The sequence below is a fragment of the Artibeus jamaicensis genome, unplaced genomic scaffold (genome assembly GCF_021234435.1).
Source record: "Artibeus jamaicensis isolate MK-2021 breed Jamaican fruit bat unplaced genomic scaffold, CSHL_Jam_final contig_867, whole genome shotgun sequence".
In the NCBI taxonomy this organism is placed as follows: Eukaryota; Metazoa; Chordata; class Mammalia; order Chiroptera; family Phyllostomidae; genus Artibeus; species Artibeus jamaicensis.
In genome coordinates, this window is record NW_026521995.1 from 392,809 (window position 1) to 409,823 (window position 17,015).

General features: G+C 42.8%; 1 protein-coding gene across 7 annotated transcripts in view; it reads left to right on the forward strand.

Moving 5' to 3' along the window:
- Window positions 1–17,015, forward strand: part of CACNB2 (calcium voltage-gated channel auxiliary subunit beta 2) — a 332,982-nt gene that overhangs the window by 9,835 nt on the left and 306,132 nt on the right. For all 7 annotated transcript variants that reach the window (XM_037158293.2, XM_037158291.2, XM_037158289.2 and 4 more), the window contains exon 2: window positions 2,064–2,156. In XM_037158293.2, coding sequence (XP_037014188.2) covers window positions 2,064–2,156 — 93 coding nt within the window. The remainder of the gene's footprint in view (window positions 1–2,063; window positions 2,157–17,015) is intronic.

Sequence of the window (17,015 nt, forward strand, 5' to 3'; positions counted from 1 at the left end):
TTTGTAGGTAACTGTCTCCTTATCTCTTGCTGCTTCTAGGATTCTCTCCTTCATTTTAATCTTGGCTAATGTAATTATGATGTGCCTTGGTGTGTTTCTTCTTGGGTCCAACTTCTTTGGTACTCTCTGAGCTTCCTGGATTTCCTGGAAGTCTATTGCCTTTGCCAGATTGGGGAAATTCTCCTTAATTATTTGTTCAAATAAGTCTTCCACTGGTGGCTGTTCCTTTCCCCCTTCTGGTACCCCCATAATTCGGATGTTGGAGCGTTTAAAGATGTCCTGGAGGTTCCTAAGACTCTCCTCATTTTTTGAATTCTTGTTTCTTGACTCTTTTCTGCTTGGCCATTATTTGCTTTCTTCTGGTCCACTCCATTGATTTGATTCCCAGTTTCCTTTTCATTGCTATTGGTTTCCTGTGCAATTCCATTCATTTCAATTAGTTTCGCCTTCATATGTTTGTCTAATTCGTGGGTATAATCAACCAGTTCTGTGAGGATCCTGATCACCAGTGTTTTAAACTGTGCATCTGAGAGTTTTGCTATTTCTTCATCGCTTAGATTTATAGGCTCTGGGGCTTTGAGATCTTCTTGAGCCATTTTTGGTCTGTTTGCACCCGTTAAGTATGAGGAACGGAGCCTTAGACTCCCAGGTCGCTGGGTTGTGACTCTATATGTGGAGGCGGGGTCAGAGCGGGGAAATGACGGCCCCCTCTGCTGTTTCGTGCAGCTGGGTGAAGAGCAGAGCCTCACGTTGTTCCCTGGGGCAGGGCCACTTAGGTCGCTGGATTATGACGCTGCATGTGGAGGCGGGGTTAGAGCGGGGAAATGGTGGTGCCCTCCGCTGCCCCTTGCAGCTGGGGCTCCTGGCTCTCGTCCAATCGCCCACTCCCTCGCTTGTCTATCCACACACGAATGCGCAACCACAGTCAACCCGCAGCCCTGCTTCCTCGCTGTTTCCCTGCGGTCGCTCGCTGAGTTGCCCACCAGGTCCAACCCTGCGCCTGGATTCCGCGCGCCTGAGTCCATCTGACCGAGTTTTCCTGTGCTACTCCGCTCTGCCAGCTGCTGGTTTCGCCCCTCTTACCGGTCAGGCTGAAGAATTTGTTGTTATCAGACTTCCGAAAAGTTCAATTTTCTGTGTTCTGGCTGTGTTTTCTGTTGCTATTATCTAGTTGTCTCTAAACTTGGTTGTGTGAGGAAGCACGGCGTCTCCACCTATGCCGCCATCTTGGCGGAAGTCCTCTAATGTCCTGTTCTTAAAGGCTTATTTTTTCAGTATTATTATTTCATAAAATTCATTTTTCTTGCCTTCTCAGGAAAATCACTAGGTTGTTAAAGAGCAAGATTTTCATGCCACATTTAAACATTGCAACCATGGGCCAGAACATCTTACAAAGTATTTTAATTTCATATGATTCCCCACCACTTACATAGTTATTTCAGCATCTTTTAAAGCAATGTCCACATCCATACAGAAGTATGAAGAACTAGCACCAGGCTTCACTCATGTCCTGACTAGACCTATGTATGAGAATATGAATTGAAAGGCAGTCAGAATTCATATTGCAGAATCTTATTCAGCCACCACATGCAATTTTTGCAAGTACCACTCCAATAAATGCACTCCTGTGGAATTACAACTTAAACCCGAAAAGAAGCCTCAGCACCTCTGGGCAACAATATTTCATTCTGCGAAGATCTGTTGCCTTCATGTCGTAGGAGCGTTTTGAGAAGTTGCCTTTCCTCTTTCCTCACTGCCGCTGCCCTGTCCCTGCTGCACTTACATACTTTTTTTTAAAAATGTTATCTTTATTGGCTTTTGCCTCTTGACAACAGATATGATAAAAACACGAATTGTTGTAATTCACTGGTTATTAAATGCTTTGTCTAGAAATTTTTCTTTGCTCCTCACTAGGGGTTTGTGACGTGTCCAATAAGAACTTAATAATGCCCACATGATAGCAATTCATTCCTTGTTTTGTTTGGTCTTGGACATTTTCTAGAACTAAGCCTAGATTCCTGTGAGAGGGTCTAACGATAATCTCATGTCTCTCCTTTTTTTAGTCATATGGAAAAGGAGCTAGAAGGAAGAACAGATTCAAAGGATCCGACGGAAGCACGTCCTCTGACACTACCTCAAACAGTTTTGTCCGTCAGGTAAGGAGGCTCTGAGAGTCCGCTTTGGAGAAGTGTATTTAGGCGAATTGCATTTGCTTTAAGGGTGGTTTTATACCATCATCCTTAAGATTTGTATGGTATTATTGTATTTACTTTTAGTCCAAGTGTGCTGTTTAATGTCTGTTTACATTTTAAATGAGACAGTAATAATTACATTCTTTCCTGAAATTTGGGCAAATAACAAGTGTAGAATTCCTTGCAAAGGATTTCTCCAGGAAGGAATGAGTGAACTCTAGCAGAAATGGGTACAGGTGTGGAGGTTTTTTCAGGGATGGGCAGGCTGTGGGCGTTCATCTCAGCACCTGTGGAGTTGGGCTACTGGTATTTCTCTCGCTTGAGTCGTCTTTTCCCGACCTGACAGTGGCTTGTAAAAAAAAGACGCTTGTTCGTGGCTTTGATGGTAAAGGCCAGTAGGGTTGGGTAGAGTGTGAGATAGCCTTGTGACGTGATGTAAACTGCCCTTGGAGATGTTGCATTTCTTTCAGTGAAGCGTGTGGCGTATTCCTGCTTAGCAGTTTTGAGCTGTCCCCTGAATGGGGAGTGTCAAGATACCTAACTTATAAACACTCATATTACATACATGCCGACAGAAAGGACTGTAATTACCAGGGGAGGAACACAGGCAGCCAGATCTCTGAGGATAATAGGCTGCATATGGAGACTATAGTGTCACGTTAGGTGTGGGTGAGCATGTCTCTTTATTTAACACTTGTCAGTGGGGACAAAACTGGGGTGGAGTATTCTAGAGAGAATCTGCTTTCCTGGCTGATGGACCACTAGGTTCTGGTTGGTGTTCCCGTCAGTAATCTCTTGTCAGTGACAGCTCACTCCCCGAACAACTGAAAAAGCCACTCCATCTATTTTGGAAAGAAAGCCACCCCGCCCCTGCTCCCTGTGTCCCTTCCCATGTTTCTCCCCCCAGTTAGTTAGCAGCCATTAAGCTTAAACGTGTTCACCTGCTGGATCTGTGAGGCTTTGCTGCTTGGCTGGTGGCTGCCTCCTTCCACTTTCCAGGCGCAGACAGAGGATGATCCTGCTTCAGCCCCCAGTTCCCTGCTTGCAACGTGAGGTGCACCAAAAGGTACGCCTGAACAATTTATGGGCAACTGGCAAAGCTTGGTTGTGATCCGTGCCAACTGGAAATTGTTTCAGTGTTTAGAAAAACAGTTGGTTAAAACAGAGCAGAGTTTTTTCTTGCTAAGAAACATTTAGAAAGAAAAAGGAAGTCGAAGCCAAGTGAGGCCCAGGCCTGCAGGGATGCTCTAATGCAGCTGAGAAGGGTGTAAGGGAGCTGAAGGTGTGTACACTGGCCTGATGTCATCCTGCGCAGAGTTCTGGCCTTGCTGTCCTGAGGACGAAGGAAGGGCCATGGGAGATGGTGACTTAGCTTAGGTGAGTCTCTTAAAGGAACGTTATCTAAGCCCCTTTCTGTTTCAAGCATCCGTATGTACGCTGCCCCCGGTACAAAGAGATCGAACCTGCAGAGCTAGAATTCTCAACTCTGAGTCATCATCTCAGGGCTGAACATCAGAGGACCCGAAGCAGAAACGAACAAGCCTCCTAGGACGCGTAACAGCTGCAGCAAAGCCACACGAAACGACAAGCAGCTTGTCAAAATTGTCTGGAAAGAAAAACTGATATGTTTCAAGTGAGCAGGATATTCTGAATGGGAAGGAACAGTATAGGGTCCATTACCACTCATTTTAGCTTTATAAAAATGTCATTTAAAGGCAGTTGCCAGATTGTGTCTTTGACTATAAATGTCCCTTTCATGGAGTTTTTCTTAAGGCATTATTTATTTGTTTTTAGAGGGAGGAAGAAAGAGAGGGAGGGAAACATCAAGTAGTGGCTACCAGGAATCGAACTGGTGACCTTTTGCTTTGCCAGACAACACCCAACCAACTGAGCCACACTGAGGGCCCCTTAAATGGAGTTTTGAGAACTTGTTCGGAAAGGCTAGAGGGTTCACCATGCTGCAAATAAGTGAACCAGAATATGTTCATTCTCATAATTACTTCCTTTGACATTGCATTCTTGGTGCTGTATGTGAGATTCTGTGCTTAAAACATGGTTATACATGATGAAGAGAGCTGTTAAACTACTTAATGTAGATTGCAAAAACATGCAGGAGCACATAAGAAGAAAAGAAAGAATCTATCCTAAAGGCCCATCTCTGAATCTCAGTGGAAGAGGTGCTGGTCATGGCAGGGATTTGGGGTAATGGTAACACGGGCATCAGGTCCCTGACGTGCCATCTTGCTTCTATCACAGAAGAAAAACAGTGTCATCTTTGGCTGAGTTAAACACTGGATTTTACTTTGGTAATTGAGTCTCTGTTCTGTTGAAGTGGCATTCATGTTTGGCTACCACTTCAGAATAGGCAAAAGCTATCATGATATAGCTAAATATTTATTAGATTGTGGTTTTGTCAGACTCTTTGCAGAAATGCACAGTAGATAATAACAATAAGTATATGTTAAAGATTTAAAAGAACCTCTTTTAAGTGTTTTTTTAAAATCATAAGTAGATGTTTTATTAAACCAGTGGTTTGTGTTAGCAAACAGGTGAGCTTTGAATATATTGGGGTTCAGTTCCAGACCACTGTGGTAAAGTCAGTTGTCATCTTTTTGCTGGTGGAGGGTCTTGCCTTCAATATGTAGGACTCACATCTGGGAGGTGCAGTAGAGCAAAGCACAAGAAAACATGGTGACAAGATGTGCCTGTGCTATTTTCCCTCCGTGTTCCCTGCAAACCACCCAGCTAAGGAGGACTTGCTCAGGGGCTCCTGCCAGCATTTTTAGGGTGAATGCATCCAAAGAAAGTCTTCTTTTCACTTTCTCACTAATAGGAAGATGGGGATAGCTTTAACATTGTAAATTTTTCCTAGGTGTCATGATATCAAACCAAACAAAAAAAGAAAACAAACAAAAAAAGCCCCAAAGCGCAAAGCAAAGCGACCCAGCATCATTCCATTCTTCCATTGGAAGCTGCTCAGATGCCCATTTGTGTCACCACCCCAGTATCCCGTGCCGCTCTCATTGGCAATCTGAAGAATTGGAAACAACTGTATTTTTCCCTTCCTCCCACAGAAGTAAAAGAAACACATACTTATTTTGAATCCTTAAAGTCTTTTTTTTCTTTTTCACTTGGAGGTGAACTCAAGTCCGAATCACCTGCAGCAGCACGCTGGCTGGTTCTGAAGTCCAGCTGAGGCTGATGGCTGCGGGTGGGGCCCATGAAGCTCCTCTGCTGTTAACCTGGATAAAGTCAGGTCACACAGAGCAGCTGGTTTTACATGAGGCCCCTTTAGAAATGGATTTTCAGTTTATTAGGACTTTGCTTTATGAATAGACATTTTAAGTTTAAGTTAGTAAGGGGCAGAAAGTATTCAATGCAACATCTAGGCACCATAGGTAGAATTAACGAAGACTATTGTTCTATTAAGTTATGTGCTAAAACAGGAGCGTCAAACTCATTTTCACTAGTGTACATCAGTCTTGGGGTGTGCCGGGCAGGCTAAGACAGGTGGGGGGCCAGATTCAGCCCTCGGGCCTTGTGTTTGCCAACTGTGTAAAGGAATTTAACACATAGGCTATGGGTATCTTGGAATTATTAATATAATTAAGACACCAAGGTTGTCTTAGATTCTTATATACAAACTGTACTCTTTGGCTCTGTGCTGTGAATAGATGCATTAAAATAAGAGAACTTCATTTATCATAATAATAAACATAGAAAAACTATCATTCTTAAAATATTTTGCATTTAATACCTTGTATAAGTTTATAGTCTATTAAGATAATTAAGTTTTCATATAATTGAGCTCTTTTCTCCTACTTCATTTAAGAAAAAGGTCTATTGTCTGAAAAGGAGGTGTAAGGAGAGAAAGAGTATAAGGGAACTAGTAGTTTATTTTAGCACCAGAACCTAACCAAGTAAGCTGATTTACTGCAAGAAAAATTGGCGGATAGGAGTAACAAGGCCTGCCTGGCACTGAAGGATAGAACAGGCGTGCTGTTCTTTTCCACAGATTGTGCAAGAACTGCTAACTCTATAAATTCTTTGATGCCGCCAAGGTCAGGGAAAACTATGTACATCTGCAAATAAGTACTGGTCATCAAAGTTAAAGCAGCTTGTGGGGGATGCGAAGGGGTGTGTTTGTAATTGTTTAATCAGCCCAGTTTGCTTTGCTTCTCTCCTAGTCACCCTCCTCCCCCCACCCCGCACGCTGCTTCCCCCTTTCACCCTCTCCCATCCCCCCTCTCCCCCCACTCCTCTCTCACTGTTTTTTTCTTATACTTTCTTCATTTTCTTAAAGATATGTGTTCTCCCTGGCTACATTTATGTACCTGGAAGTATTCCTAAAATAAACAGCAAATGCTAAGGGGATGACTGCCAGTTTGCCTCATGTCGATGACTCCATGGAATAGCACCTTTCATTCAGAGCGTGCTGTCATCTGGGGGCTACTATATGCTCGGCCATGTATGGCCAGGACTTATGCACCTTTTGACCAGATAATGTTTATGGGTCACCCTGTCATGCCAACTGGTGTCTTTTGTGCAGAAAGTTGAGCCTTAGGAGTGAACATTTCTTTTAGAAATTTTCAAGTGGCAATATTTTGGGGGTTTACAGGGAACTACTCTGCAACTGATCTGGGGTTTTTTTGCTCACCACACATGTTATGCTTGCAATGCAGTAATCTTGCAGCTTCTAAGGGCTTCCAGAATACCGACTGAGGTGGCAAAATGGAATGAAAGAAGTATTTAACAGAAGGTTGCATGACACTTTCAGGACATGGTATTCTAAACAAATTCCATCTTCCTCCAGTACCGAGTTCTTGGTGCTGCTTTCTTGGACCTTTTATTAGCTCAGTTTGGCTTTAAGTACAAATGATTAATCACAGAGACACAGTCTATTTTTTGGTTTTGTTTTGCAAAGACAGATTAAACTGGGATAATGATTACAGACGCCAGGCCTGTGCAGACTGATATGTTTAAGGTTGGATAAATCTTTCAGCCCTTAAATCCTAGCTTGTTGCCTTGTAATGCTGCACTCGTCACAAACACAACTATAAATAATAATGCAGTAGATATATTGATACCCTGATTTTCTATAAATGTCTTTCTATCTTATTACGCATTCACATAGATTTTGTGAATGGTAGAATCTGTTCGGAGACCTCTTAAGAACTCTTCTTAAATATATCAATATAAAAATATTGAGCTTTTCAGTAAAGAAGCTCCTTGTTCCTTCTATAGTATAAATGTATATACTACTGGGAACGTTTATGTTTTAGGAGACATGTACTTTAGAAAGTATTAAAAATTAGATTTTGGACTGCATATAATTTGCTTTACAAAGTCTTTCTTGAGGTTTTTGTGGGAGTAGAGGTCCATAATTATATATGAAATCTTCCTCTTTCTCAGATTGTTTTCATGTGTTTGAAACACCTACCTTATAAACTAAGTTTGATTAGGGTCTCTAGTTATTATAATAATTATTGTGGATTGGGGCACTTTTTATCTTTGCATATCCTTTTTCCTCTGATATACATATAGCATTTTAAAACTCATAATTATTTCTGCAGGTATTCTTAGTTTCTTAGACTCTCAGATATGTTTCAAATTATAACATACTTTCCATTCCTGCTCCATTTTCTCCCATTGTTATTCATGTTCTGTTTGGGCCAATCCATGCAAAGTCTTCAAAGTTATAGACCGAATTAGCCCCACTAGATTAATTGAAAGTTTAAATGTGCTCTAGTATGGACTGATCAGTATGACTAAGAAAATGGAGTTTCATGAAGCACTGAATTTATAACAAGTCAGTGTTTCAGGTGAACCCTAAACTTTAAGGAGGATTACTGAAGATCAGTTACTTAGCTTATGGTTAATTATTCATATGTCTCAGGTCTTCGCGGGCATTGAACCCAAGTAGTAGTCTGGTCCAACCAAGAAATAGTTCTTTCTTCCCCATTCTTTTATAGATGTATATGACGTCAGCTTCTCTCCTTATTGATTTGTTTCTGGAAATCTTCATGTTTGGTGATTATCAAATGCTAAAGAAGCCCTTTTTGAGACATTAGTTTTATGTCTCACAAATATTGCGAGAGATGGTTCAGTTCAACAAGGAAGCATTCCACTGTTGCCTTGTCATTATTCCACATTCCTGCCCGAGCCCGTGTGTTTATTACAAAGACCTGAGGGGGAGGGAAGGATCTGAGCACACCCCTCCCCTCCCCCACCATGTCATGCTTCCTTTCACCATCTGCTTATTTTACAGTCGGGGACAAGGAGGAAAACAATAGGAAGGCGATCACAACCGGAGGGGAGAATCTCTGCGGAGTTTTCCATTGACTCATAATTGGGAAAATGTAGTTAGAGCTCTTTAGGAAGTCTCTGTCCTCGGCCACCACCTCACGATCTGTGTTACCCCTCCAAACCGTCACCAAGTTTTAGAGAATTATCTCGGCTCAGGGCTTTATATCTCCCTTCATATTTCTTTGTGGCCTTAGTATATGTAGAAAAGTTCTAGCTTTTCCTGGTGACAGGAGAGCCCAGGGGACAGCTTGATTATTGGGACTTCTGACACTTTGCATTGACTCATCTTTCTCCTCTCCATCCTCTCTGAGAGTCTATGCATTGTGACCTCACTAGTTTATCTTTGTCAGAAAGTAATATTTTCTTTGAGCACAGGGCCTTTTTTTTTCATGTAGGTGTGACCTTGAAGTTTACTTCTATTTGTATATTTACTCCCATAGAAAGATGTGTTGATTACTCTTTGGTGTGGATGCTGTATTTGAAAATTGAAAAATGGCCATTAAAAAAAACAATCCCCATAACCAAAATAAAGAGGAAAACCTTTCATTTGAAAGAAAAATAACAGCCCTGACTGGTGCGGCTCAGTGAATTCAGTGCTGGCCTGAAAGCCAAAAGATTGCTGGTTCGATTCCTAGTCAGGGCACATGCCTGGGTTGCTGGCCAGGTCCCCAGTAGGGAGCATGTGAGATGCAGCCAATGGATGTTTCTCCCATACATTCATGTTTTCCTTTCTCTCTTTCTCCCTCCTTTTCCCTCTTTCTAAAAATAAATAAATAAAAATTTAAAAAGTGAAGTTAAAATAAAGCAAAATAACAGACATTGTGTATTGGATTTCTAGAGCTACCATAGCAAATACCACAGACTGGGTGGCTTAAATGACAGGCACTTACCAGCTCACAGTTCTGGAGGCTAAAAGTCTGAAACCAAAGTGTCCTTCAGTAAGTATCAAGATTTAAGCTATTATTTAAAAACAAATTTTATACTAACAAATTGAATTCTTTATACAAAGAATTATTTACTCTCTTGAGTTCTTACAGTTATTACTTCAAGCTTGTAGACATTTAATACCAAGGAGAATGAGGAATTAGGATGCTTGCTTAATGTTTCACTCTGACAATTTTAAGGAGAGCTATAGCAAGGAGAAAAGCCACAGCGTGGATCAGAATTCCCAACTCTGTATTAGCTACTTGGGGGGGGGGGGATGGAATCAAAGATTATATGTCATCTCTTGCTGATTTATTTGATGATGCTTACTGGTTCACCGAGGTGAGGGTCAGACAGAGAACGTTATTTACTTTCCGAGGTCATATTTCAATTAACGTTCCTGTACTAGGCAGCATGTGGTTAAGGAGTCCAGGGCAAATCTCTAGTGAAAACTGGACAGTTAAGTGTGTTGTTAGCATCAGAGGGCTGGACATGTGCATTTTGGAAACAAGTCCTAAGCAGTTCTAGTGCTCGCTCATGATTAGGCACTATTATTACCTGAACAGGACCAAAGGGGCAGACTGGGTGATAAAGAAAAATATTAGATAGGAAGCAGCTACTAGGGAAGTCGTAAAGCGGGGCGTGGCACACTGACATGTGGACGTCCATTTGTGAAGGGCGTGTGAGTTCTAGCGGAGGAGCGAAGGAAGTCCTCTGTGAGCCCTGAGGAAGGGATGGTTTGTTCTGAATGGTAAGAATAGAAAGCATCTGAGCATTGACCCCAAGAATAATTTTAAATTTAGTGTTTTAAATTAAAAATTTAAATTAAGAATAATGTAAAATTGGAAAGGAAGTACACAGTATTCCTGGGATGGTCAAGAGCCGTGTGTGTGGAATCAGGGTGTGCGGAGAGAGGGTTGGGAAATGAGAGCGGAGGTGTTGGGGGGGATGGGAGGTGGGGGGGCAGGCACCAGATCACTGGGAATCTCCATGCTGTGAGGGGTTTTGATGCCGCATCCTGGGGTCAGGAGAAGTTTGAAAGGATGCACTAATGGACTGGCTAGTGGAGAAATAAATCATTGTCAAAGAATGCATTCAAATAATGATGATAGTAACAACTAACATTTATTAAATGCCGACAATGTGCCAGTCATGCTGGTAAGCACTTTATTTCATCCTTATCATAAGTCACTGGGATGGATACTATTAGTATCCCAATTTAACAGATCTTAAATGCAGGCCTAGGTAGGCTAATTCATTTGCCCAAGTTCATACACATAAAAGTACATGGTATTTATTAGACCAAACCGGTATACTTGGGAATGTTTAGGTGTTCGTTGGGTAGACATAGTGATGATGCTCAAAATCTGAGGAAGGTGGTACAGTACTTTTGGGTCACTAGGCCAAAGCCAGTGACCATGTATGTGGGTTATAATACATAGGGTCCCGCCAACTGAGCTAGGACTCTGGCAAAAGCTGGGCAAAGGTCTGGGTCCCCAGAGCTGAGCTGGCCTCAGGGAAGGCTCCAGCACCACCGGCGAGGAATGAGGAGGGTCACCTGGCTAGTACTGTATACATAAAGGAAGAGAGACATTCACAGTGAATGAGTGAAATTTATACAGGTATTGATTGTACCATTCTTTAATTTTTGTACAGATTCTAAATATATTAAAATAAATAGTTTGCAGCAGAAGGATGTAGGAGGGGGATGGGAGTGGGCAGAAGCTCTGTGAGAGAGACCAGGACCCCAAGGCAGGGGTGGGACCACAGGGCGGGGTTAGAAGGGGGTGCTTGGCAGATGTCTGCCCCACAAAGGAACACTGAAGGGTCATTTCACACTGTCAGAGGGTCCTCAGGTGGTCCGGTCTGCTTGGCTCCTCAGAGGGGTTTCAGGGCCTGGAGGGCCTGGTAGAACAAAATTGGGTGGCAGAGGTTGGTACTTTCTGCCAACCACCTTATTACAGACTTTAGCATTGAAAAAAAATCTTTTCTTTTTTTTCTTAGCTGGCAAAATAAAACCATGTACGTAGGTTTTCCTCAGGGAGGTGAAGTTGCAGGAGGTTGGAGGGTTTATAGCCCCAAGCAGCTGCTTATCTTAGTGTCCTAGTGTGGCTTTGTCAGTAAGTTTATGCAACCCACTTTGAATCGGAGCTGATGACTAACAGCGGTTTGCCCTTGAGCAAAGTAGTCATTTGTGGTCATATAAGTTGAAAATCAGCCATTCTCTCTCTCTCTGCCTTGGGCCATTTGTTTGAGGGAGAAGAGTTGTTTGAGAAAATTAGGTTATTTGGTTACCAAGAGACACTGCCCTTCATCCTACCTAATTACCCCCTTTTGGAAGAAGAATGGCTTAGTATTTGTTAGATAAGTCTGCATGCTGATGGGCTTTGCAGGGATGTTTATGATATTCTCATGGAACAGGTCAAAACGGTCTGATTAGAATTTTCCCCAGTTTGTCTCTGTGGCAGTTCACAGAGCGAGCATCAGCATCCTGAAGATGTGACCTATACTGCGAATGTAATAAACTGTATTTTAATGATGTAAAAAAATAATGTTGCATATAGCCTGATGTTCAAACACAGTTGTTTCAGGACCACACATGTTTAGTCATTTTTGTTCAAAGCAGAAAAGCACTCTGGGTTCAGTATTTGAAGGTGTCTATTATGAAACGATTTCTCTGACCATTTGTTTGTGTATATAGGAAAACTACCCTGGAAACAGGCCAAGTGTACTTGTACTTTCTGGCTTTGCTAGACTTTGTTTGTACTAAGTTCTCTCAACTGATCCTCATTTACTCATGTATTCACTGACATGTGGGGTGCCTTTGCCACGCACGGGGCCAGAGAGAAAGTAAAATAACAAGGTTCTTTTCAGTTTTAAGATAAATAAGTCCTGAGCATGTAATACACAACATGGCAACTACAGTGAACAGTATCGTATTGTATATTTGAAAGTTGCTAAGAGAAGAGATCTTAGAACTTCTCAGCATAAAGAAAAATAATTAGCAGCTGCATGCGGTGATGCGTGTGATTGCGATGATCACGTCCTGGTGCATACACATGTCACCTCATTGAGTGTGCAGGTGAAACAAGTCCATGCTGTAGGTCAATTATATCTCCATTAAAAAAACCAGTTTGATGGACTGAACTATTAAAGTATTAAATGTATAGCGCTTTAAAGTCCACTGTGATGAGTTGTGTAATAGAAGTGAGTGTGAAACATGGTACGTACACAGGGAAAGGACTGATTGGTTCTACCCTGAGGAAAGGAGAGAATGTCACAGAGGAGGTGTACCTGAGCTGGGGACGGATGGATGGGGAGGAATGTGTACGGAGAAGAGATCGGGGAAGGGTGAGTCGGACACAGCTCTGGTGCTGTGCCGCCACAGGAAGAGAGGTTGAAAGTGTCGTGTTCTCTCTGCAGTGGCTAGTGGCTGGGCTGGTGGGACGCAAGGCCAGACAGGTGTCTAAAGTGGACATGTGGGGAAACAACAGCACTGTGCCTGTGTCCCTGTGGCACCTGGGTGTCACCTGGCTCCTCTTGTCAGGGCCATTTCTATCCCACGTTTTGAATGAGTTCTTCAGGATCTGCTCAACTAAGGGTTTCCTTTCAGAGATCGCTTTCCTGGTGTGGGTCATTTTAATGGGCAGTATGGTTATTAGCAAATGCTGTGTGCCTTCTTATTTCCTTTCAAACATGATAGGTAGACCATAGATATTTATATTTCTGTGCTTTGAAGAGTTGTAGGTTTGTGGGTCAAAAGTGTTATATCTCATTTTAGAGTTTAGATAAAAAGTTATCTATTGGGAAAGTTATGTAATTTAAGACTCAGGCTATATGTATAAATTCATCTTATATATGTCTAAATGTGTGCACATTTTCTTTGATGGATTACTTTAGAGATAATATGCCATGTAACATTATTGTAAAGGTTATAAGTATTCTTATTATAAATTAGCAGTGACAAATCTTAAAAATCAAGACAATTCAAATCTGAATTACTTGGTATCATGATTCTCCTCCCCAGATCTATTTACATTTAAAAATAAAGTATACAGAATTAGTGATAAAAATAAAATATACAGAATTAGTGATAATTGTATGATAAATACTTCCTTCCGAATAAAGTCTTATGAGTTCAACTACAATTTAGAGTAATTCACTCAATCGCTTTGAGGCTTTGGATCAAATGTGTATGTTTTATAAGGTGAATATTTTATATAACAAAGTGCAGATTAACATTTTGGAAAATTTTACTTCTTGGATCACAGTGTTTGTCTTCTTATTTGTCACTTACATTTATGAAACCAACCTTCCCACTTGTTCACTTCACAGTTCCAATTTCCCTATGCTGATCTAAAAAAAGGAAGAAAGAAAAAGAAGGAAAGCAGCGTGTATCAGTTAGAATTCTGTTACAGGAGATCGCAGACATGCCTCAGGCTGGCTTAAGCAATGAGGAAGTTTGGGGGTTCATTTAACAGTAAGCCCAGGTGTCAATGACTGGAATGGCTCACATGTCGTGGGCGGCTGGCTTCTTTCTGTCGCTGGCCACTAGTCTCTCTCATGTTTGCTTCATTCTCAGCTCCAGGTGGTGGCAAGAAGGTTTCCAACAGCTTTAGGTGTGTACCCCTCCAAGTTCACCTTGCATTGCCTCTCTTTGACCCCGAATGAGTGGCTGCACAGCCATGAACTAACAGCTCAGGCTGGTGTCCTGTGGTTCACTGATGAGCCAGACACAGCCATGTGCTCACTCTGGAGGTGGGAGAAAATGTCACCCAACAGAAAGTGGGTTTAGGCTGTCCACCACCCGTAGGCAAATTCTGGAGACAGAGTTTTGTGGAAAAGGAAAAAGGTCTTTTATTCAAAAACTGCACAGTTTGGAAGAATGGCAGGCTTCCGTTCCAGAGTCCATCCCTTCAGAACACCCAGAGGAAAAAAATTCGGCCATTCTCCACCAGACCAGCCTAAGAATGCACCCAGAGTTCCTTCTCCCATGAAAATACCACCCTTTGGGAACTGCAGGTGGCTGCAGCACAACCAGCCAAGCACCTCAACTTCTTCCCCTGCCACTGTCGGGCCTCAGGCTCCTTCCTGGAGTCCACACTTTTGGCTGGTGTTGCCAGCACCCCTTTCTGCACCAGGAGCTAGGCTGCTGCCAGCTGCTTGTGGCCCACCATGAGGGGGCTTTGTCATGCTGGCCATGGGGCCTGGTCCTTGCCTCCTGGCCCCAGTGGCTTCCAGGACTCACTGGTCCTGCAAAGCACTCAAACCTGCACATCTATGTGGTAGATCCCAGTGAAACAGAGCTAGTCTCTGCCCTTTCTCCATTTAAATCTCCGGGCCCAAACTTCCATGTACTCTGGAGTGGTTCAGCTCCCCAGTCAATCCCATTGCTTCCCAGGCTAGACTGGCAGGTCAGCACCTTCCTCTGCTGCCATGTTGACTCTTAGGTACATGTGCCACTGTGTTCTGGGTTCCCCACAATCAGAAACCGGAAGGGTGTAGGAGGCTTTTCCCTTTGCCCATTGCTTTCTAGACTTCAGACTTCACTGGATGGCCTCCTCCTGCTGTGTCTGTGCCCCGGGGGTAGGGAATCTGTCATCACACACAATGCTGTTGGTTACCCAGACAACAGAACAATGATGCTGCTGCACTGACCTGGCCAGCCTCCTCCTATGGCTCCTCCCTCACTTTGGGGTCTGGCCCACGCTGTCTGGGTCTACCTGTAAAAGAAAGTCACTCCTACAAAAGGCGTATGGACTAAGAATGTGAAAAGTGGTGACTTTGTAGGGGACATATCAGAGGGCTGTTACTAGAGGAAGAGTGGACAGATGTTGGATGGTGAAGAAAAGAACTGAGGTCCTTTAGAGGGTGAATGAAACCTATAGACTCCTGAGGTCTTAGATTCTTAGAAATGGCTTAGGAAAACACTCCCCTGGGTACAGGCAAGAGAATAAGTCATTGGGCCCTGTCAAGCCTTCCTCAGACGATCCTGTATTCTTTTCTGTCTAGTAGCAAGTGAATTCCTAATGATGATGAGTAAGTCTGTGAAAACATCTCCCTGGGAAGGAATGAGTGTATGTGCTTGTGTGTATAGGAATATGTATTCATGGCCATATGTTCTGCCTCTATATTTTTTAAATGATCGAATTTTAGTCTTTGTGATAAAACCACCCCAGGTTGCCAGTATAAAGCTAGAATATTTTAGTGTTGTGTGTGTTGTGTGTGTCTGTGTGTGTGTGTGTTGAAAAAGCCCTTGTGGGGACAAGAAGACTAGGGAAATGATTGTTATGGTCTTAACATTTGAGCAGTATTGATGCATTGGAGGCAGAGCAAAGAGAAAACAATAACTTGTGTTCTCGACAAGGATACTTTTTAGCTTGAATATAGTATTGTCTGGTTTTACCACAATTTTAGACCTCTTAGAGGAATTTAATGAGATGTTTGGTAATTTTAATCATTGGAGAAAATGAACATATTAAGGTTTGGATTTTATTTTAGAGGTATGCGTGTTAACTTGTGCTTAGAATGTTACTTTAGGGAAAATGAAGATTCATTTGCTCAGCAGTGAGGTGTTGGACAGTGTGTGTTATATCCGGTGCCATTTACTTTGTCTGTAAAAGTGTGCGTGGCACACACCCAGAGAAAATGAGAGTTCTTGCTTTCAGACCTTTATAGTGATAATTTTCTATTATGCTTCCCAGCACAGGAAATTTTGCAAGTGGAATTGGGAAGGACACCCAGTTCTGTCTTCTGCAGGCACTGCTGTTCCTTCTGGTGTATGTTTCACTCAGTTTCTCTCCTTAGGGAATATAGGGGCTGTCCTTTAGCAAGGTGATCGATCGGACAAGTTAGGATTTGGGGGTTGTGACAGTCTCATACTCACATAAGCAAAGGGGAATTTGTTGCCACCCATAACTCTAAAAAGCAGGGATGTTACTGGGGTGACAAGATGCTGGCAGGACTGTGTCTCTCCACACGGGTCTTGTATTCTCTCTGACCACACACCAGATTTTCCGGTCTCGGCAGGGATGTGGCAGTTGGAAGCTCCAGGCTCCCTTTCGCCTCGATAACCGAGACTAAAAGGCTGTTTCTTCCTTTTTGCCCTTGCTGATTTCAGTTCCAAGAACTAAGAGGAGAGGACTCTCATGTGGTTTGCTGTGTTCTTGCAGCACCATTTGGATCAATCTCTGTGGACAAGGATGAAATTCTACGATGGCAACTTGGCTCAAATGTGTGTTCAGGGCGGGCAGACAGCATGGCAGCACAGAGGAGATGCAGTTCCACCAAGGAGGGGTGGTGAGGCTGTCAAAGTGGTTGCAGGGCAAGTACTTGGCAGTGGAAAGAGTTGCCTTCCATTATACAGGATGCTAGTATGAGTGTCTCTTTGCCCCCGACACAGTGGGAGAGGAAAGCAGACATCTCCTAGATACTGTGTGTTCTTTATCATACCCTGTGTCTTCCCCATGAAGTAATGGATTTTTGCTTTAGGCATAGATCTAAATGAAGGGTGGAGCAAGGTGGGAGGTAAACCATCTACTCTCCTGGGGAATTATAAGACCTACATCTTTAAAGGTGTGAAGAGTGAGGCTT